Source organism: Panthera leo, chromosome B3 (assembly GCF_018350215.1).
Source record: "Panthera leo isolate Ple1 chromosome B3, P.leo_Ple1_pat1.1, whole genome shotgun sequence".
Classification (NCBI taxonomy): Eukaryota; Metazoa; Chordata; class Mammalia; order Carnivora; family Felidae; genus Panthera; species Panthera leo.
This window is the reverse complement of record NC_056684.1, coordinates 61,660,722-61,679,239: the sequence shown is the minus strand read 5'-3', so window position 1 is coordinate 61,679,239 and position 18,518 is coordinate 61,660,722. Positions and strand designations below refer to the sequence as shown.

At 39.9% G+C, this 18,518-nt stretch overlaps 2 protein-coding genes across 7 annotated transcripts in view; one reads left to right on the top strand and one right to left on the bottom strand.

Annotated features, from left to right (window-relative positions):
• The window catches only part of EXD1 (exonuclease 3'-5' domain containing 1), a 38,070-nt gene that overhangs the window by 19,424 nt on the left and 128 nt on the right, over positions 1 to 18,518 (bottom strand). For 2 of the 6 annotated variants that reach the window (XM_042942366.1, XM_042942372.1), the window contains exons 1-5: positions 17,307 to 17,587; positions 16,171 to 16,356; positions 7,254 to 7,322; positions 3,365 to 3,422; positions 2,995 to 3,122 (exon numbers count right to left, since the gene is read on the bottom strand). In XM_042942366.1, the coding sequence (XP_042798300.1) occupies positions 2,995 to 3,122; positions 3,365 to 3,422; positions 7,254 to 7,322; positions 16,171 to 16,303 (388 nt within the window). In that variant the 5' untranslated portion in view covers positions 16,304 to 16,356; positions 17,307 to 17,587. Of the gene's footprint in view, positions 1 to 2,994; positions 3,123 to 3,364; positions 3,423 to 7,253; positions 7,323 to 16,170; positions 16,357 to 17,306; positions 17,603 to 17,709; positions 17,819 to 18,518 lie in introns of those variants that run through there. The other 4 variants (XM_042942368.1, XM_042942367.1, XM_042942370.1 and 1 more) reach the window with 4 other exon arrangements.
• Positions 17,971 to 18,518, top strand: part of CHP1 (calcineurin like EF-hand protein 1) — a 46,605-nt gene continuing 46,057 nt past the window's right edge. The window contains exon 1 of the mRNA XM_042942373.1: positions 17,971 to 18,300. Within this exon, the coding sequence (XP_042798307.1) occupies positions 18,234 to 18,300 (67 nt within the window). The 5' untranslated portion in view covers positions 17,971 to 18,233. The remainder of the gene's footprint in view (positions 18,301 to 18,518) is intronic.

Below are 18,518 nucleotides of genomic sequence, written 5' to 3'. Positions count from 1 at the left end.
AACTCACGAACCACGAGATCCTGACCTGAGCAGAAGTCATACACTCACCTAGACATGTCCTTTTTAAAAGGATGTTCATAATAATAATAATAAAATAACAGTTTAGGGGTGCCTGGGTGGCTCAGTCAGTTAAGCGACCAACTTTTGATTTTGGCTCAGGTCATGATCTCACAGTTTGTGGGTTCAAGCCCTTTGTTGGGCTCTGTGCTGAGAACGTGGAGCCTGTTTGGGATTCTCTCTCTCTCTCTCTCTCTCTCTCTCTCTCTCTGCCCCTCCCCTGCTTGTGCAGGCTCTCTCTCTCAAAATAAATGAATACACTTAAAAAAAATAATGCTTTAAAACAAGTCAGTCCTGGAGATGGGCCATAGCCCACACTTTTGGATTTCTCTGGGTCCTTACTTACGTTTTTAAATCATGCAATTTAAATACTTAGAGGTATAACATAACATACAGTTTCTCTTCATCTCCAACCTTTAAAACTTTGGAGTAGCATAGGACAGTCCACACACCTGTTTTTCTCTATCCATACTCACTCTTCTGGTGATCTCATCTAGTCTCAAGGCTTTTAATATCATCTATGGGCTAACTCTTGCATTTGTATCTCCATGTCAGACCTTTCTCCTCATCTCTAGGCTTACATTCAGACTTCAGTGGACCAAAACTCTTAATCATCTCCCCAAACCTGTTCTACCCAGCATGGTTCTCATCTCAGTTAAATCACTCTCCATACTTCAGGCTACTCAGATCAAAATCCCCGAAGTCACCCTTGATTCCCTTCTTTCTCTCACATCCCCATCTAACACGCCAGTACACTGTGTTGGCTATGCCTCAACATACATCCAGAATTCCACCACTGTTTAAGATACTGCTACCACTAGGGTCCAAGCTACCGTATCAACTCGTCTTAAAATTATTTCAATAGCCTAACAGGTATTCATGCTTTCACTTTTGTCCTTCTCTCAGGATCTATATAGCATCCAGAATAACTTTGTTAAAACAGAAGTCTGATCATGTTATTCTTCTGCTCGATACTATCCAGTGGGAAGTAGAAATTTTTTTAAATGTCATTTATAATAATATAAAATGTGAAATACTTAGGGATAAATACAGCAAAAGATGTGTAGAACTTATAACTGAGAACTACAAAACACTGCTGAGAAATTAAAGATCTCAGGGATGGATACATGGGGTTAAGAGACTGGAATACTCAATTTTGTTAAGATGCCAATATTCCCCAAACTGATCTACTAATTTCATTGCAATCCCAGTAAAAATTTCAAAGGTTTTTTGGCAACCTGATTCTAAAATTCATGGGGAAGGGGAGCCTGGATGGCTCAGTTGGTTAGGCAACAGACTTCGGCTCAGGTCATGATCTCATAGTTTGTGAGTTAAAGCCCCGCATCCGGCTCTGTGCTGACAGCTCAGAGCCTGGAGCCTACTTTAGATTCTGTGTCTTCCCCTCTCTTTACCCCTCCCCTGCTCACACTCTGTGTCTCTCTGTCTCTCAATAATAAATAAACATTAAAAAAAATTAAAATTCATGGGAAATGCAAAGAACATAGTATATCCAAAACAACTCTGAAGAAGAACAAAGTTGGAGAACTAACACTACCTGATTTTAAGATCTATCATCAATCAATAGTAAACAAAACAGTTTTTTAAAAAGCAGTAAACAAAATGGTCTTGTATTGGTATAAATACAGAAAAATAGATCAATCTAACAGAATATAGCGTCCAGAAATAAACCTACATATATATAGAAAATTAATTTTTGACAAAGGTGCAAAGGTAATTTTAGAAAATAACAGTCTTTTCAAAAAAGGGTACTGGAACAATTGGCTATTCTCATCCAACAACAAAACAAAACAAAACAAAACAACAAATGCTGATCCATACTTCACATCGTGTACAAAAAATTAAGTAAAAATGGATCCTAGACCTGAATGTAAGCTGAAATCATGAAGCTTCTAGAAGAAAATATAGGAGAAAACCTCTGTGACTGAGGAAAAAACTTCTTGATATCCAAAGTACAATCCATAAAAGAAAAAAATGTATAAATTATACTTTACCAAAACTAAAAATGTCTGCTCTTTGAGACATACTTTAAGAGAATAAAAAGACAAATTACAGACTTGCAGAAATATTAGTAAGCACATATTTGAGGAAAGATTTATATCCAGAATATATAAAGAACTCTAACACTGAATAATAATAAAACAATCCAGTAAGAAAATGTGCAATAGATATGAACAGACATTTCACCAAAAATATTCAGGCGGAAAATAAGGACACGAAAAGATCCTTAACATTCTTAGTCATTAGAGAAATGATAAAACCAAAAATCTTCCAATGGCTTTTCTTCTCATTTCAGAGTAGAAGCTTGAGTCTCTTCAATGATCTACAGTGACCTCCATGATAGGCCTACCCGATTTCATCTATCTTTCTCTTTGCTCCAGCTACACTGATCTTGCTATTCCTTCAAGATCCTGGCACGTTCCTATCTCAGGGCCTTAGTAGTTCTTCTTTTTTCTGCCTAAAAAACATTTCCCTCAGATACACACTGCTCAATCCTTCATCTCCTCAGGCCTTTGCTCAAATGTCACCATTTCAGTGAGGCCTGTCCTGAACACGCTAAAATTGTAAAACCACTCTCTTCACACACTCTTTCCCTTTTTTCTATTTTTTTTCTCCTTAGCATTTGGCACCAGCATACTATATTTTATATTGATTTATCTTATTTAGTGTCTGCTTCCTATAATGGAGCTCAACGAGGGCAGAGATACTACACTTCAGTATCCTCAATGTCTGGTATATAGTACACCCTAAAATATTAAATAAATAAATGAATCACAGTATTTTATCTTAATTCAGAGCCTAGAAGCAATGGCCCTGCTGAGCATTCCATACAGAACCTTGACTCACAGTTACGTCAACTCTGAAGAGTTCTAGGCCACGATAGAGCTAGCCTAGACAATTCAGAGCCCCAGTACTTACCTGATGGGCTATACTTGAGGTGATTCAGCAGAGAGGTGGTTGGTGACTCAGGGACAGGAGAAGGAGGCTCACATATGTTTAGATCTTCACCTTTCATTTTATCCATCTTTGTTCTTTCTGTATTTAGACTATGCTTACAAAAAACAACACTCAGGTGAACTTGTTCTTTGTTTGCTGATGCCTTACACAGATTTAGCCACACATTGATTTAAAGGTGCCATCAAAAGATAGAAGAAACATCTATTTCTTCTCATTTCTATTACCTCAGGCCATTTGAGGAATTATTTAGATCATGAATTAGAGATAAGGCTTTCTACCCTAATGTGTACATTTGGGTAAGATAACAATTAAGAAAATTACTCCATCATACCTAACAGAAGATGCCTTTTCTCTCTCTGCACCTTGTTCCACTTCATCCAGCAGTTCCACTGTAAAATAACCAAATGGATTCCAACAGAGGGTTCAATCTGAAAGCAATTAACCACTCCCCTTCCACCCACAGTCTAATGAGGTATCACAAACAGTAATTGGAAATGAAACGTTAGTCCATAGACGTCTTCATCAGGCAGCAATAAATAGAGCAGAAAAGCCTACCCAAAGTACTGAAGATACCTAATATCTCCCTGCCAACCGAGCTTCCTTGGTCATTTAGAAGGAATAGAACATGCTCTACATTTTCTCTTTACCCTTTTGTTCCAGGGCACCTTTGTGCCTCTGCAGATTGGTTCCAGAGATTTTCTTTCCTATTCATTCCCACCACTGATACATCTTTCCTTACACTGTGTACTCTTTGGATGTTTTCTCTCAAATCATTCACAGATCTCACAGACTGCTGCCTTAATAAATAGTTCAGTGACAGTAAAAGCAGTAAAAGCTAGACTAGGAATCACCAAAAAAATATGAGAGAAACCTTTCACAGATTCTGAAACAACTTATTTTTAATCTAACAGTGCAGGCAATATTGTTATTATTGATTCTAAGATGTACATTTTAAACAGCTCTGAAACTGGATATTATTTATAATAAGTGCACATGACAGTTTAATTGGCAGCTTTTTCTTTCTTAGGATGTGAAAAGTAATAGTGCACGGGGGCACCTCGGTGGCTCAGTCGGTTGAGCGTCCGACTTGAGCTCAGGTCATGATCTCGCAGTTGACGAGTTCAAGCCCTGCGTTGGGCTCTGTGCTGACAGCTCAGAGCCTGGAGCCTGCTTCATATTCTGTGTCTCCCTCTCTCTCTGCCCCTCCCCCACTCATGCTCAGTCTCTGTCTCAAAAATAAACATTAAAAAAAATTTTTTTAATAGTGCACTTTATAATTAATGGCATTTTAGAGTCAATTAAGTATACATAGGTACTAGTCAGAGAAAATCCACTAAGGGGCCATACTATGTTCCAAATGTCTCCTTCCCCTGCACTATCTAGATGTGTTGAGTCTTGGGCAGAGAAAGTGAAAGTCATTGAAAATATTGAGTAGTCAATTATTATTCTTCATTTTATTTTATTTTTTTTAATTTTTAAAAAATTTTTTTAACGTTTATTTATTTTTGAGACAGAGAGAGACAGAGCATGAATGGGGGAGGGTCAGAGAGAGGGACCACGAGATCATGACCTGAGCCGAAGTCGGCCGCTTAACCGACTGAGCCACCCAGGCGCCCCTCATTTTATTTTTTTTAATTTATTTTTTTAATTTAATGTTTACTTATTTTTGAGAGAGAGAGAGACAGAGCATGAGCAGCAGACAAGCAGACAGCGAGGGAGACACAGAATCTGAAGCAGGCTCCAGGCTCTGAGCTGTCAGCACAGACCCCGATGTGGGGCTCGAACTCAAGAGCTGTGAGATCATGACCTGAGCCAAAGTTGGATGCTCAACCAACTGAGTCACCTAGGGGCCCATTTAAATTTATTTTTGTTTGTTTGAGGTTTTATTTAAATTCTAGTTAGTTATCACTTTAATAATTCTTATTCAAAGTGCTTTTCAGGGAGAGTGGAAAAAGTCTCAATCCGTGGCTGACTGAACCACAGGGAAAAGAAGGAGAAGACTGCCCTTTGAACTTAAAAATTATGAAAAAATGCCAAGTCTTGAGAAAGGATTTAGGAAGAGATGAAATCCACATGTCCAGTTCACAAAGCTGGTCAGTGGTTAGCCCTCTCTTGAGTTAGGGAGATAGTAGTAGTGATTCCTTTGCCTCTCTTTGCAAACCCATCCACAGCCTAGCTTTGTTGCAGTCCAGAGCTTTGATCCAGGGCAAAGGCTAATAGAACACAATTAGGAATCCCACTACATAGGGGCACCTGGGTGGCTTAGTTGGTTAAGCATTTGACTCTCAGTTTTGGCTCAGGTAGTAATCTCACAGACTGAGCCCCGTGTCGGGGTCTGTACCGTAAGTGCGGAGCCTGCTTGGGATTCTTTCTCTCCCCCTCTCTCTCAAAATAAAAAAAAATGAACTTTAAAAAAGGAATGTAGGGGCACCTGGGTGGCTCGGTCGGTTGGGTGTCCGACTTCAGCTCAGGTCATGATCTCGCGGTTTGTGAGTTCGAGCCCCGCATTGAGCTCTGTGTTGACAGCTCAGAGCCTGGAACCTGCTTCGGATTCTGTGTCTCCCTCTCTCTCTGCCCCTCCCTTGTTCATGCTCTGTCTCTCTCTTCTGTCAAAAATAAATAAACATTAAAAAAAAAAAAGGAATCTAGTTTCAAAAAAAAAAAAAAAAGAATCCCACTATGGGGCACCTGTCTGGCTCAGTTGTTAACATGTGACTCTTGATCTCAGGAAGTGAGTCTGAACCCCATGTTGGGTGTAGAGATTACTTAAAATCTTTTATTTTTTTTAAAGAAAGAATCCCACTACTACTACCACCATCACAGCCATTACAAAAAGGTGTTCAAGGGACAGAGAGTGTTTATAGTAGCATACTCAGTGAGAAAGGATAGCTGGTTGCCTTGAAGTAGGGCTAGATTGGCAGTCATTAATTTGGTGAGACCTTCATCTCTCTGAATTCTACTCTCACAAAACAAAGTAATCTTTCAAACAGCAGTAATCTGTCATCTACAGGAGTCCTTCCTTCCCTTTCCTCATATCTGCCCCACTGGTAAGAAATGAACAGCTCCACAAGGTCCCCGATCTCCCATTCTCCCCACATAGATCTTTACTCTTACTTGGAAGGCTTTCTGCTTTAGACTTCTGGAAAGGAGGAACAGTTCTTGCTCCCCTTTTCTCTTATCCTATTTGGCTTTTTGGAAGCACACTGACCAAAAGAGCTTCCATATCTACTCTTTTTTTAGCAAACAAGTGGACCTACTCTTGCTAAATGGCTTTTGCTGGCAGAAATGAAGAAGAGAGCTGCAAAATAAACAAACAAAAACCCCAAAAAACAGAACAACAAAACAAAAACAAAATAAAAAACAGAGCTTCTTCTTGCAATTCTAAAATCCAAAAATCTCTGAAAACCAAAAATTGTATCTCTTTTTGGCAGCAAAACCTGAACTGACATACTATTTATATTCCTATTTTATTCCACTTAGGAGGATTATCTGCAGTTTCCCGGTTTTATTACAGAGTTGTTCCCAGATCCACTTCCAATGTTAATGTAATATTAAACAGTATCTAGTTGGTGTTAGGGTTTCCAAAAATGCAGAATTGTGAATTCTGAAACATTTGGTCCTCAGGTTTCAGATAAGGGACTGCAAATGTACTGTGAATCTGTACTGTTAAAGTTAATTGCTGAGCAAGATTCTTTTCTGTTCAGATTCCTAACTGCCTACTGGCTGAGTCTCTAGTAACAAGCAGTAGTGGTCCTCACATTGTAAAACTAAGATGATTAAAATTCTCTAGAACTGTTCTGTTCATAGTACCTTGCGAGAAAGTAAGATGAAGTTCAATTCTCAAATACCAACTTTAAGGGTTCATACACAGGGGCACCTGGGTGGCTCAGTCATTTAAGCATCCGACTTCGGCTCAGGCCGTGATCTCATGGTTTGTGAATTTGAGCCCCGCATCAGGCTCTGTGCTGACAGCTCAGAGCCTGGAGCCTGCTTCAGATTCTGTGTCTCCCTCTCTCTCTCTCTCTGCCCCTCCCCCATTCACACTCTGTCTCTGTCTCTCTCAAAAATAAACATTAAAAAATTTTTTTAAAATTCATAAATGTAATATTAAAGGCAATACAACATCTCATATGTTTTCAAATGTTGGAATGAGGTGGAGCCATGAGTTTACTGCTACTGCAAATCCCAATCCCTGCAGTCAGGGAACATGCATCTCTCACCGTTCACAATCTCGTGCCCAAAAAACATCTTCACTCCTGGAACACTTCGACCAGTCTCCACATTCTTCACTGTTACAGAAAATGATTCATTTAGTTATTAAAAAAGATAATTTTTTCCTAAAATTTTAAGAAAATAATGCCCCCCAAAAGTGCCGTATCTGAGTTTTATAAAAATCCTCAAATTATTTTCCCCCAAGAAATGAAGAGTCAATAATAAATTACAAAGCTATAACCTTGTAACAAATGGTATAAAGAACAGATTGGGGGTGCCTGGGTGGCTCAGTTGCTTAAGCAACAAACTCTTGGCTTTCGCTCAGGTCCTAATCACATGGTTCGTGAGTTTGAGCCCTGCGTTGGCCTCCACACCTGGCAGCACGAGGCCTGCTTGGGATTTTCTCTCTTCTCTCTCTGTCCTACCTCTACTCACACTCTCTGAAAATAAATAAATAAACTTAAAAAAAAAAAAAAAAAAAAGAACAGAGGGAACAATGGTCCAAGAGGAACTTAAAGGGCAGTGGTAGCAGAGTGAATTTAAACTTCTCCCAAGAATTATTCTAAGGCTCTTGAGGCTAAGGACTATCTATTTATTACTATTGTTTTTTTTTTTTCCACCTAATTCTGGATAAAATTTTAAGGCAGTTGAGTACTTCTAGAGTCCACACCCTGTTTCCTGTCATGCTACCTGCTCACAAGTACTGGTAAGGACAATAATCCAACTCCTGGCTCAAATACGGAGCTCTTACATGAGTAGATAGGTGAGTTAGGGAGAAGTTTAGATGTCATGTCTAAAATGATGTCGCTTTTCTAATTTTTTTTTAATGTTTATTTTTGAGAAAGAGAAGAAAAGACAGAGCATAAGATGGGGAGGGGCAGAGAGAGAGGGGGACACAGAATCTGAAGCTGGCTACAGGCTCTGAGTTGTCAATGTGGGGCTCAAACCCACATGAGATCATGACCTGAGCCAAAGTTGGATGCTTAACTGACTGAACCACCCAGGCATCCCTGGTGTCACTTTTCTAGACGGAAGTGCTCCCAGCAGTTGTATATTTCCATTCTGCTCAGCAATCCAAAATAATCGAGTTTCACCCTCACTATTCCACTGAATATATTCTTACTGAGGTCAAAAATCACCAACTGCCTATTTTTCAAATCTAAAAAAAAAATGTTTATAGTCTTATCACCCTTGTCTCTCATGTATCCTTTGACAATACTGTTCTCTCCTTTCTTCTTTGCCTTATAGGACACACTTCAAGTTTAGTCCTTTTCCTACTAATTTCCTAGAGCTATCATACTGAGCATACTGAACTAGGCACCATGCTAATTATTTGCCCACATTTGACTCTCCAGTAACATAGCGAGAGAGGCATTTCATTCTCTCTGTTATGGAAGAATGTGAGACTCAGAAAAGTTAAATAACTTGTTTAAGGTCACACTACTAAGAAAAGACAGGGTCAGGATTCAAACCTTGGCCTCAGTTATTTTAATACACAACTCCTAACCAATGTTACACTGTCTCCCTCATTTGCTCCTCCCAATCTCTTTACCCGCCTCTACCACCTCTGACATCCTGACACCATTTTTTTTAAGTAATCTCTATACCTAATGTGGGACTCAAACTCATGACCCCGAGATCAAGAGTCATTTGGCTCTTCCAAATGAGCTAGCCAGGCACCCCCAACATTCACTATTTCTACAACATGGATTATTTCTCTCAGTTCCACTCACATTTCCTAGGAGACTGACTGTAACATTCTCAAACTGAAATCATTACCTCCTCCCAGTATAACCAACAAACTTTCTCTTCCCATTTCTATCAATTAATAGTACTATACATGTAATCTTCTGAGTCAGTCATAAATGTAGGAGTCCTTTTCCATTGCTCTCTAATTATCCAATTGATTACCAGGTTACTTCTCCCATCTCTTATGTATTCCTAGAATCTGTCTCTCTCTTTTCCTTTCCTTGCTGAACCTTAGCTATGACCACTATCATTTTCCCTTTATTGGATCCCTTGGTTGTCAAACTAGTTCCCTGTCTATGCTCTCTGCCTATAGTTTCTCCCTACTTCAATCCTTCCTGCCGTCATAGTAAAAATACTCCTGCTTTGTTCAAATAGTATACAAAATTAGTAAACAAGTGTCAAGAAATACGTTCAACTTCTTTAGAAATATTTTATAAACAGGCTAAAATGAAATAGCACTTTTTACCTATAAAACTAGCAAGAATTTAGGAAAGATACACATCAGCAATTTTTTAAAAATATCCAACGTTACTGAGTATCACTTGCACATAGCTAGTAGTGAAGTAGAAAGGCACAACCCTTTAGAAAAACTATTTGGAAATATGCATCAAAAATATTTAAAATATCTATAACTTTTACCTAGTAATTTCACTTGTAGGAACTATTCCTAAGAAAATAATTATAAATTATAACAAGTATTAGAGCACCAAGTATTGGCTTAGTCAGTTAAGTGTCCTACTCTTGATCTTAGGGTTGTGAGTTCAAGCCCCACATTGGGCACCGTGCTGGGCATGAAGTCTACTTAAAAAAAAAGAAATGCTCGGCGCCTGGGTGGCGCAGTCGGTTAAGCGTCCGACTTCAGCCAGGTCACGATCTCGCGGTCCGTGAGTTTGAGCCCCGCGTCAGGCTCTGGGCTGATGGCTCGGAGCCTGGAGCCTGTTTCCGATTCTGTGTCTCCCTCTCTCTCTGCTCCTCCCCCGTTCATGCTCTGTCTCTCTCTGTCCCAAAAATAAAAAACGTTGAAAAAAAAATTTAAAAAAAAATGCGTATATACATATATAAGTATACATATATATGTATATAAGTGTGTATATATATGTGTGTGTATATATATATATACACACACATATATATAACAACATTAAATTGTACTTCATAATGTGTTACAATGTATATATAATCTACAAATAAAAATTTTATTTTATAATTATAAAATACACTAAATATTTTTATTTTTTTTTTTTTTACAAAATGTTTATTTTTGAGAGAGAAATAGAGTGACAGAAAGAGAGTGTGTGTGTATACACAGGGCACAGAGACAGGGAGACAGAGAATACGAAGCAGGCTCCACACTGCCAGTGCAGAGTCTGGCACAGGGCTTGAAATCACAAACCATGAGATCATGACCTGAGCCAAAATCAGACGCTTAACCAATTAAGGTACTCAGGTGTTCCTATAGTAAATATTTTTAAAACTATACTGTAAAATGTTTAGCTATTAAAATCCTCAACAAGATATTAGCCAACAAGATCCAACAATACATTAAAAAAATTATTCACCAAGACCAAGTGAGATTTATACCTGGGATGCAGGGCTGGTTCAATATCTGCAAAACAATCAATGTGATTCATCATATCAATAAAAGAAAGGACAAGAACCATATGATCCTCTCAACGGATGCAGAGAAAGCATTTGAGAAAATACAGCAATGTTTCTTGATAAAAACCCTCAAGAAAGTAGGGATAGAAGGATCATACCTTGAGATCATAAAAGGCATATATGAAAGACCCAACGCTAATATCATCCTCCAGGGGGAAAAACTGGGAGCTTTCCCTCTAAGGTCAGGAACAAGACAGGGATGTCCACTCTTGCCACGGTTATTCAACATAGTATTAGAAGTCTTAGCCTCAGCCATCTGATAACACAAAGAAATAAAAGGCATCCAAATCATCCAGGAGGAGGTCAAACTTCCACTCTTTGCACATGACATGACACGCTACATGGAAAACCCAAAAGATTCCACACAAAAACTGCTAGAACTGATTCATGAGTTCAGCAAAGTTGCAGGATATAAAATCAATGCACAGAAATCACTTGCATTCCTATACACCAACAATGAAGCAACAGAAAGAGAAATCAAGGAATCAATCTCATTTACAACTGCACCAAAAACCATAAAATACCTAGAAATAAATCTAACCAAAGAGGTGAAAAATCTATACACTGAAAACTACAGAAAGCCTATAAAAGAAATTGAGGAAGACATAAAAAAATGGAAAAATATTCCATGCTCCTGGATAGGAAGAACAAATACTGTTAAAATATCAATACTATCCAAAGCAATCTACATATTCAATGCAATATTTATCAAAATAATACCAGCATTCTTCACAGAGCTAGAACAAATGATCCTAAAATTTGTATGGAACCAGAAAAGACCCCAAATAGCCAAAGCAATCTTGAAAAAGAAAACCAAAGCAGGAGGAATCACAACCCCGAACTTCAAGCTGTATTACAAAGCCATAATAATCAAAACAGTATGGTACTGGCACAAAAACAGACACTCACATCAATGGAACAGAATAGGAAACCCAGAAATGGACCCACAAACATATGGCCAACTCATCTTTGACCAACCAGCAAAGAATATCCAATGGAATACAGTATCTTCAGCAAGTGGTGCTGGGAAAACTAGATAGCAAAATGCAGAAAAGTGAACCTTGACCACTTTCTACACCATACACAAAAATAAACTCAAAATGGATGAAAGACCTAAATGTAAGATGAAAGACCTTAATGTAAGATACATCAAAATCCTTGAGGAGAAAGCAGGCAAAAACCTCTTTGATCCTGGCCACAGCAACTTCTTACTCAACACATCTCCAGAGGAAAGGGAAACAAAAGCAAAAATGAATAACTGGGACACCATCAAAATAAAAAGCTTCTGTACAGCAAAGGAAACAATCAGCAAAACTAGAAGGCAACCGAATGAATGGGAAAAGATATTTGCAAATGACATATCACATAAAGGGTTAGTATCCAAAATCAATAAAGAACTTATCAAACTCAACACCCAAAAAACAAATCATCCAGTGAAGAAATGGGCAAAAGACATGAATAGACACTTCTCCACAGAAGATACCCAGATGGCCAACTGACACATGAAAAAATGCTCAACATCACTCATCATCAGGGAAAAACAAATCAAAACCACAAGGAGATACCACCTCACACCTATCAGAATGGCTAACATTAACAACTTAGGCAACAACACATGTTGGCGAGGATGCGGAGAAAGAGAATCTCTTTTGCACTGTTGGTGGGAATGCAAACTGGTGCAGCCACTCTGGAAAACAGTATGGAGGTTCCTTAAAAAATTAAAAATACAACTACCCTACAACCCGGCAATTGCAGTACTGGGAATTTATAAAACGGATACAGGTATGCTGTTTCAAAGGGACACATGCACTCCAATGTTTATAGCAGCGCTATCAACAATAGCCAAAGTATGGAAAGAGCCCAAATGTTCATCAATGGATGAATGGATAAAGAAGATGTGGTGTGGTGTGGTGTGGTGTGTGTGTGTGTGTGTGTGTGTGTGTATTTTACACAGCAATTACAAAAAAACGAAGGTATTATGCTAAGCAAAATTAGAGAAAGACAAGTATCATATGACTTTACTCATATGAGGACTGTAAGACACAGAACAGATGAACACAAGGGAAGGGAAGCAAAAATAATATAAAAACAGGGAGTGGGACAAAACATAAAAGATTCTTTTTTTTTTTTTAATTTTTTTTTTAACGTTTATTTATTTTTGAGACAGAGAGAGACAGAGCATGAACGGGGGAGGGGCAGAGAGAGAGGGAGACACAGAATCGGAAGCAGGCTCCAGGCTCTGAGCCATCAGCCCAGAGCCCGACGCGGGGCTCGAACTCACGGACTCACAGACTCACAGACCGTGAGATCGTGACCTGAGCTGAAGTCGGACGCTTAACCGACTGAGCCACCCAGGCGCCCCATAAAAGATTCTTAAATATGAAGAACAAACAGAGGATTACTAGAGGGTTTGTGGCGGGGGGGATGGGCTAAATGAGTAAGGGGCATTAAGAAATCTACTCCTGAAATCACTGTTGCACTATATACTAACTTGGATGTAAATTAAAAATAAATAAATAAAAATTAAAACAAAACAAAACAAAAGAAATAGACTCTAAATTACAGAGAACAAACTAATAGTTACTAGAGGGGAAGGGATGGAGGGGTGGGTTATTTAGTTGTTGGGGATTAAGTAGTGCACTTGTCATGATGGACACTGGGTTGTGTATATAGAATTGTTGAATCACTCTATTGTATACTTGAAACTAATATAATACTGTATTTTAACTAAACGGAATTTGAGGAATAAAAAAAAATTAAAAAAAACTTTAAAAAATAAAATAAAATAAAATGTTTGGCCATTAAATTGGAGTTTCAAATAACACCAGCAAAAGCTTGTTATTGTGTTAACTAAAAAAAGCATATAACATACCTAACTTACTATGTCAACTATATAAAATTAGTATAATTAAAGACTATATAATTAAAGTCTATTTTTATCTAGACTGAACACTTTGTTGAACAATTATGTGGCATATCCTGATTGTTGTCCATTCAACGCCATTTATTCAGGCTAGCAAACTGCTTAGTCTCTCCACAAACAGGAGTGGTTTCTTGGACCTCCAGGGCATCTCTTTAAGGGGATTGACTAAGCTGGGAGGAACACTGCCCTACCTCTCTGTCCTCTTCCTCCTGTAACTTCTACCAGCCATCACATGGTCTTGAGGTTTGAAAGCATGGGCTAAAGATGGCAGAGCAGAAAGATGAAAAATCTGGATTTCCCTCAACTCTGGGGAGAGTCACAGTAGCACTGGGATGCCTGTCTTCTTTTATATAAGAGAATAAACTCCTAGTTTGAGCCACTGGATTGAGTTTGTTTCTAGTAGCTGAGCATTGTTCTCAAGTTACACAGGATTAAACATTTCAGGCAACAAGCTTGAAAACTTAGATGCTTCCTACTTAAAAAAATCTTTCAAATTATGGTGCACCTCGCTGGCTCAGTCGGTAAAGCATGCCATTCTTGATCTCGGGGCTGGAAGTTAGGCCTCATATGGGGCCTAGAGCCTACTGAAAATTAAAAAAAAAAAAAAAAAGTCTTTCAAATTGTTCCTCATTGCTTTCAGAAGTGTCCAAATGCTATGATATGCTAAGGCCTTCTGATTAGTCCCATGTCTACTTCTCCACTCATAAGTCTCACTACATCCTCATACTGAAATTTACTTAGGTTTCCTGAATGCACCAAGTTTTCATGTCTTTACATTTTTTGTACATGCTGCTACTTTCTGCATAAAACTGTGGTTCTCTCAAAGTGTGGTTCCCCAACTAAGCATCAGCATCACCAAGAAACTTGTTAGAAATACAAATTGTTGGCCCCCACCTCAGACCTTAAGAATGAGAATCTTTGGGAGGGGGGCCCAGGAATCTGTGTTTTAACAAGTCTTCCAGGTGTTTCTGATCCACAGCTAAAGTTTGACAATGACTGGCTTGAAACACCTTCCACTCTTTTCCCACCTAGCTAAATCCTACTCACCTTTGGGACACCTTCCCTACTATCCTAACTCTACCACTCCCAGATCTAAATTAACTGAAACTTTGGGGCACCTGGGTGACTCATTCAGTTGGGCATCTGACTCTTGATTTTAGCTCAGGTCATGATCTCATGGTTTGTGGGTACAAGCCCTGCACTGGGGTCTGTGCTAACAGTGCAAACCTGCTTAGGTTCTCTCTCTCCCTCTCTGCCCCTTCCACACACACAAGCTCTTGCTTTCTCAAAATAAATAAATAAACTTAAAAAAAATTAACTGAACCGTTTGTGTTTCCATGGCATCTTGTGTTTCCCTCTATCAGAAGAGGATATCATACTGCATTATAGCTTTCTGCTTGCTTATCTGTCTCCTTACTAGACTCAGTTTTTTGAGGACAGCGACCATGTAACCCTTATCTATATCCCTGGTATCTGTCATAGTACCTGCAATAAATCAATAAAATATTATCAATATAAAAATAAATCAATAAAATAAACTATCAATAAAATATTACTGAGGGATGCCTGGCTAGGTTAGCTAGAAGAGCACGCAACTCTCGCTCTCGTGGTCATGAGTAGAAGCCCCATGTTAGGTATGCAGCCTACTTAAAATACATTTAAAAAGCAAAATTAACAAAAAAAACCAAATGATTACTGAATGAGTTACTATACTGCAAAAGTCTGGTATAGTCCCACCCTAGTCCACAAAGGTCTATTTTAACTTATAACATGGCTTAAGAATAACACTAATCTCTCAAATGCCACGTATACAAGCTTCAATTGTGAACTTGAAACTTCTTTCAGGGAGACAACTATCCTAGCAAGTCAATATTCTAGCTGAATAAAAACTATATATTGGACTTTCAAGGTGAACACATGTAGGAACTAAGAGGGTGGTACACCCAGAGAGGGCATGGAAATTCTGAGCCCCTTCCCACATAACTTTGCCAGTGCATCTCTTCCATTTGGCTGTTCCTGAGTTGCAACCCTTAAAATGAACAGAATTGAAGCTGGGAGATATAGAGGCTACCTTGTAACCATGATGATGACAGATGATCACCGAGGTGGCAAAAGCACAAGGCACCTGGTCCCTCCTGGCATCTTTGAGTCACTGCACTATTCCTCAGCAGCCTATCTCTACACTTGTTTTTGCATGAGAAAAATTAATTTGTGAATTTGTCTGCTGAAGCCAAAAGTAAATCTACCTTTGTCTTTGTGAATTTGTCTGTTGAAGCCAAAAGGAATTCTATCGAATCGAGTGATGATTTTTAATTTCAAGACACATATGGAAAGAAATTAAAAAGTACCCAATGAAAAAAGAATCTACACATTGAAAATTTTCACTATCATGTAAACAAAAGTATAGAAGTGGGGACAAGCCAGCATATATAGCCATGTTTTCTGTCGGGGAAAATAGCATTCTAATCTTCCTCCTACCTCTTTCCTAGACTAGGAATGACTCCCTCCCAGTTGCTAATGAAGCCCAGAGCCATCACCCAAACTTAGCTATTAATCTCTTAAAAAGCAGAAGATGATGAGAAATAAAATGAGACCTTTCTTCAGGACAACAATCTTGTTAGGGTCCACATGCTGGAGTACTCCCTCAAAGATGCCACAAACCAATGTGAGTTTCACCCTTCTCCACAAAATCTGATTGAGGAAATGGTAGTCGCTGCTGGGATCCATGCTATTTGATTCCAAAAGCAGTCTTCAAACAATCTTCTTTAAGTGTCCAACCACTTGAAAATAAAAGAGATCTATGATTTTAAAAATATTTTTGGGGGAATGAGGTTATTTTCCCTTTTCCCATACCTGGAAGGAACAAGAAAAATAAAAACACGAGAGTAATTCAGTTTTGCTCACTCATCTTTTTAGAATGATAATGGGGAAAGGACCATTGCAAGCACCAACTCTAATTTATACATGGGAAATTGAAAACCATAAAACTTCAGGCAAGGTTTGGGTTCTTGGTCTATACAATGAGGTAATACTACCTTTCATTGCTTAGCTAAACGGAACAAGCAGAACATTTAGAGGCTTTTAAATGGCATATACATTTATCTTTTTAACACCAACCAACCAACAAACCAAAAACCCTTAAAGAGCAAATGGAAAAAAAAACAAAAAACTGATATTGGCAAAATACTTGCCAATACATGCTGCCATAACTGCTCACCCAGAAATCTCTGGGATCTAATTTCTCCTGGTCTCTTCTACATTAGTAACATTTCCAGAATTTGGCAGTTTTACTAACTAAACCGTTAGAACTATTACAATTTTATGCATGACCAATCCAGCTGCCATGCCAGAGCAGTTGAAGAGAGACAACACTAGATCAGACAAGAGCAAGTCAACCATGGAAACTACCCACTGAGACTGGAACCTTGGCCTCATGCTAAGTCGTCAAAACCTTAGGTAAAACTTAAAAGTAGTGTAGGTACTAAGTGACCGTGGTCAGAATTTGCTTCTTCCGCATCTCAAAGGGGTTCTGTACAAAGCAACACTCAAAGGGTGGGGAGGGGGTGAAAAGGCATTGAAGCCACAGGAAAAGAACTGGTTCACCGGAGAGGGTGTACTAATTTAACGGATGGCTTAAACATTTTCCAGAAAACAATGTCATAAAAATAAAATGCAAAATTCCTCATTGTTAAGGCAAAATAAAGAACTTCAAGTAAATGGCGGACCATACGCTGAGAATTTAATCTCGTCTGCCGATAGATTATTTTCTCCCCCGAAGGGAAGTTTGGGAAATCCTGTCCCAATTTCACGCAAATGGTGACTCCCTCGAGCTTCAGTCTTGAGCTAAAAAAGAATGGGCTGCTTTTACGGAAGAACTCTTGGAGAGTTTTACGCAGGCGTTGGCGGTTACCAAAAGACAGTGCCGAAAACAAACCGAAAAACGCGGCGCCGAACACCCACACCGAGGACCGGACGCCAGCCGGACGCAACCAGGGGTGCCGGCTGTTTCCCAAGGAGCCAATCGGCACGCAGCCCTGAAGCTGGCTCCCGAGCGTCCCCAGCGGCCAGGAGGTGAGAGAGCCTCCAGAAAAAAGGAGGTGCAACTCCCAGCATGCAGTTCTCAAGAGACACACCCTAGCGTTGCCCCAGGAGACGTTTTGTCTATATTTTTGTTTCTCTCTGCAGTCCCTGCCACCTGTGGGTGGGATTTCCACTTTTTGAGTTCTGCGAGAAACGGGTTGCCTACGCTGCCTGCTTCAGGTTAGCTTGTTGTAAAACTATGGGTCGACGACGTTGCCCTTTTAATTGCGGTCGCTAGAGCCAAAGTGGCATTGCCTTTTTAAGGCCGGTAGCATCATGCTTCCGGGGGCGTGGTCTGCGCTTAGGAATACCCGGCCCTGCGCTGGGCTGATTCATTCCGGGGCTGGAGCTAAAAGCGTCAACGTCGACTTCTGCGCCGGGTGCAGCCTCGCTCCTAATTGGTTGGTCCTCGGACCGCCCTCCTCCGCTCGCCACCTCTGGGTTCCCTCCCTGGTCCGCAGTAAGAACACTGCCCTCTCGTCTCTTGACCCTTGGGCCTCTCTCCCTTCCCTCCCTCTCTCCCGTCGCCGCTGTCGCTTCAGGCGCCCCTGCTCCCGGAGCAGCTTCCGGCTCTGTGATGGGGTCTCGGGCTTCCACGTTATTGCGGGACGAAGAGCTCGAGGAGATCAAGAAGGAGACTGGCTGTGAGTTCGGGTAGGGGGTGGGAACGTGGCCGGGCGCATCTGGCTGGTCTCAGAACCGAGGACGGCTGTCGTTGAGGTCTGGAGCTGGGGTGCCCAGAGATTGCCGGGGTCCTGGGCAGCCTCCAGCTCTGGAGCTTTGTGGCCGAGGGCTAGAGCCGTGGGCTCAGGCTCCTGTGGGGCTGTCCTTTCCCGTCAAGACCGGAGTCCCCATCATCCTC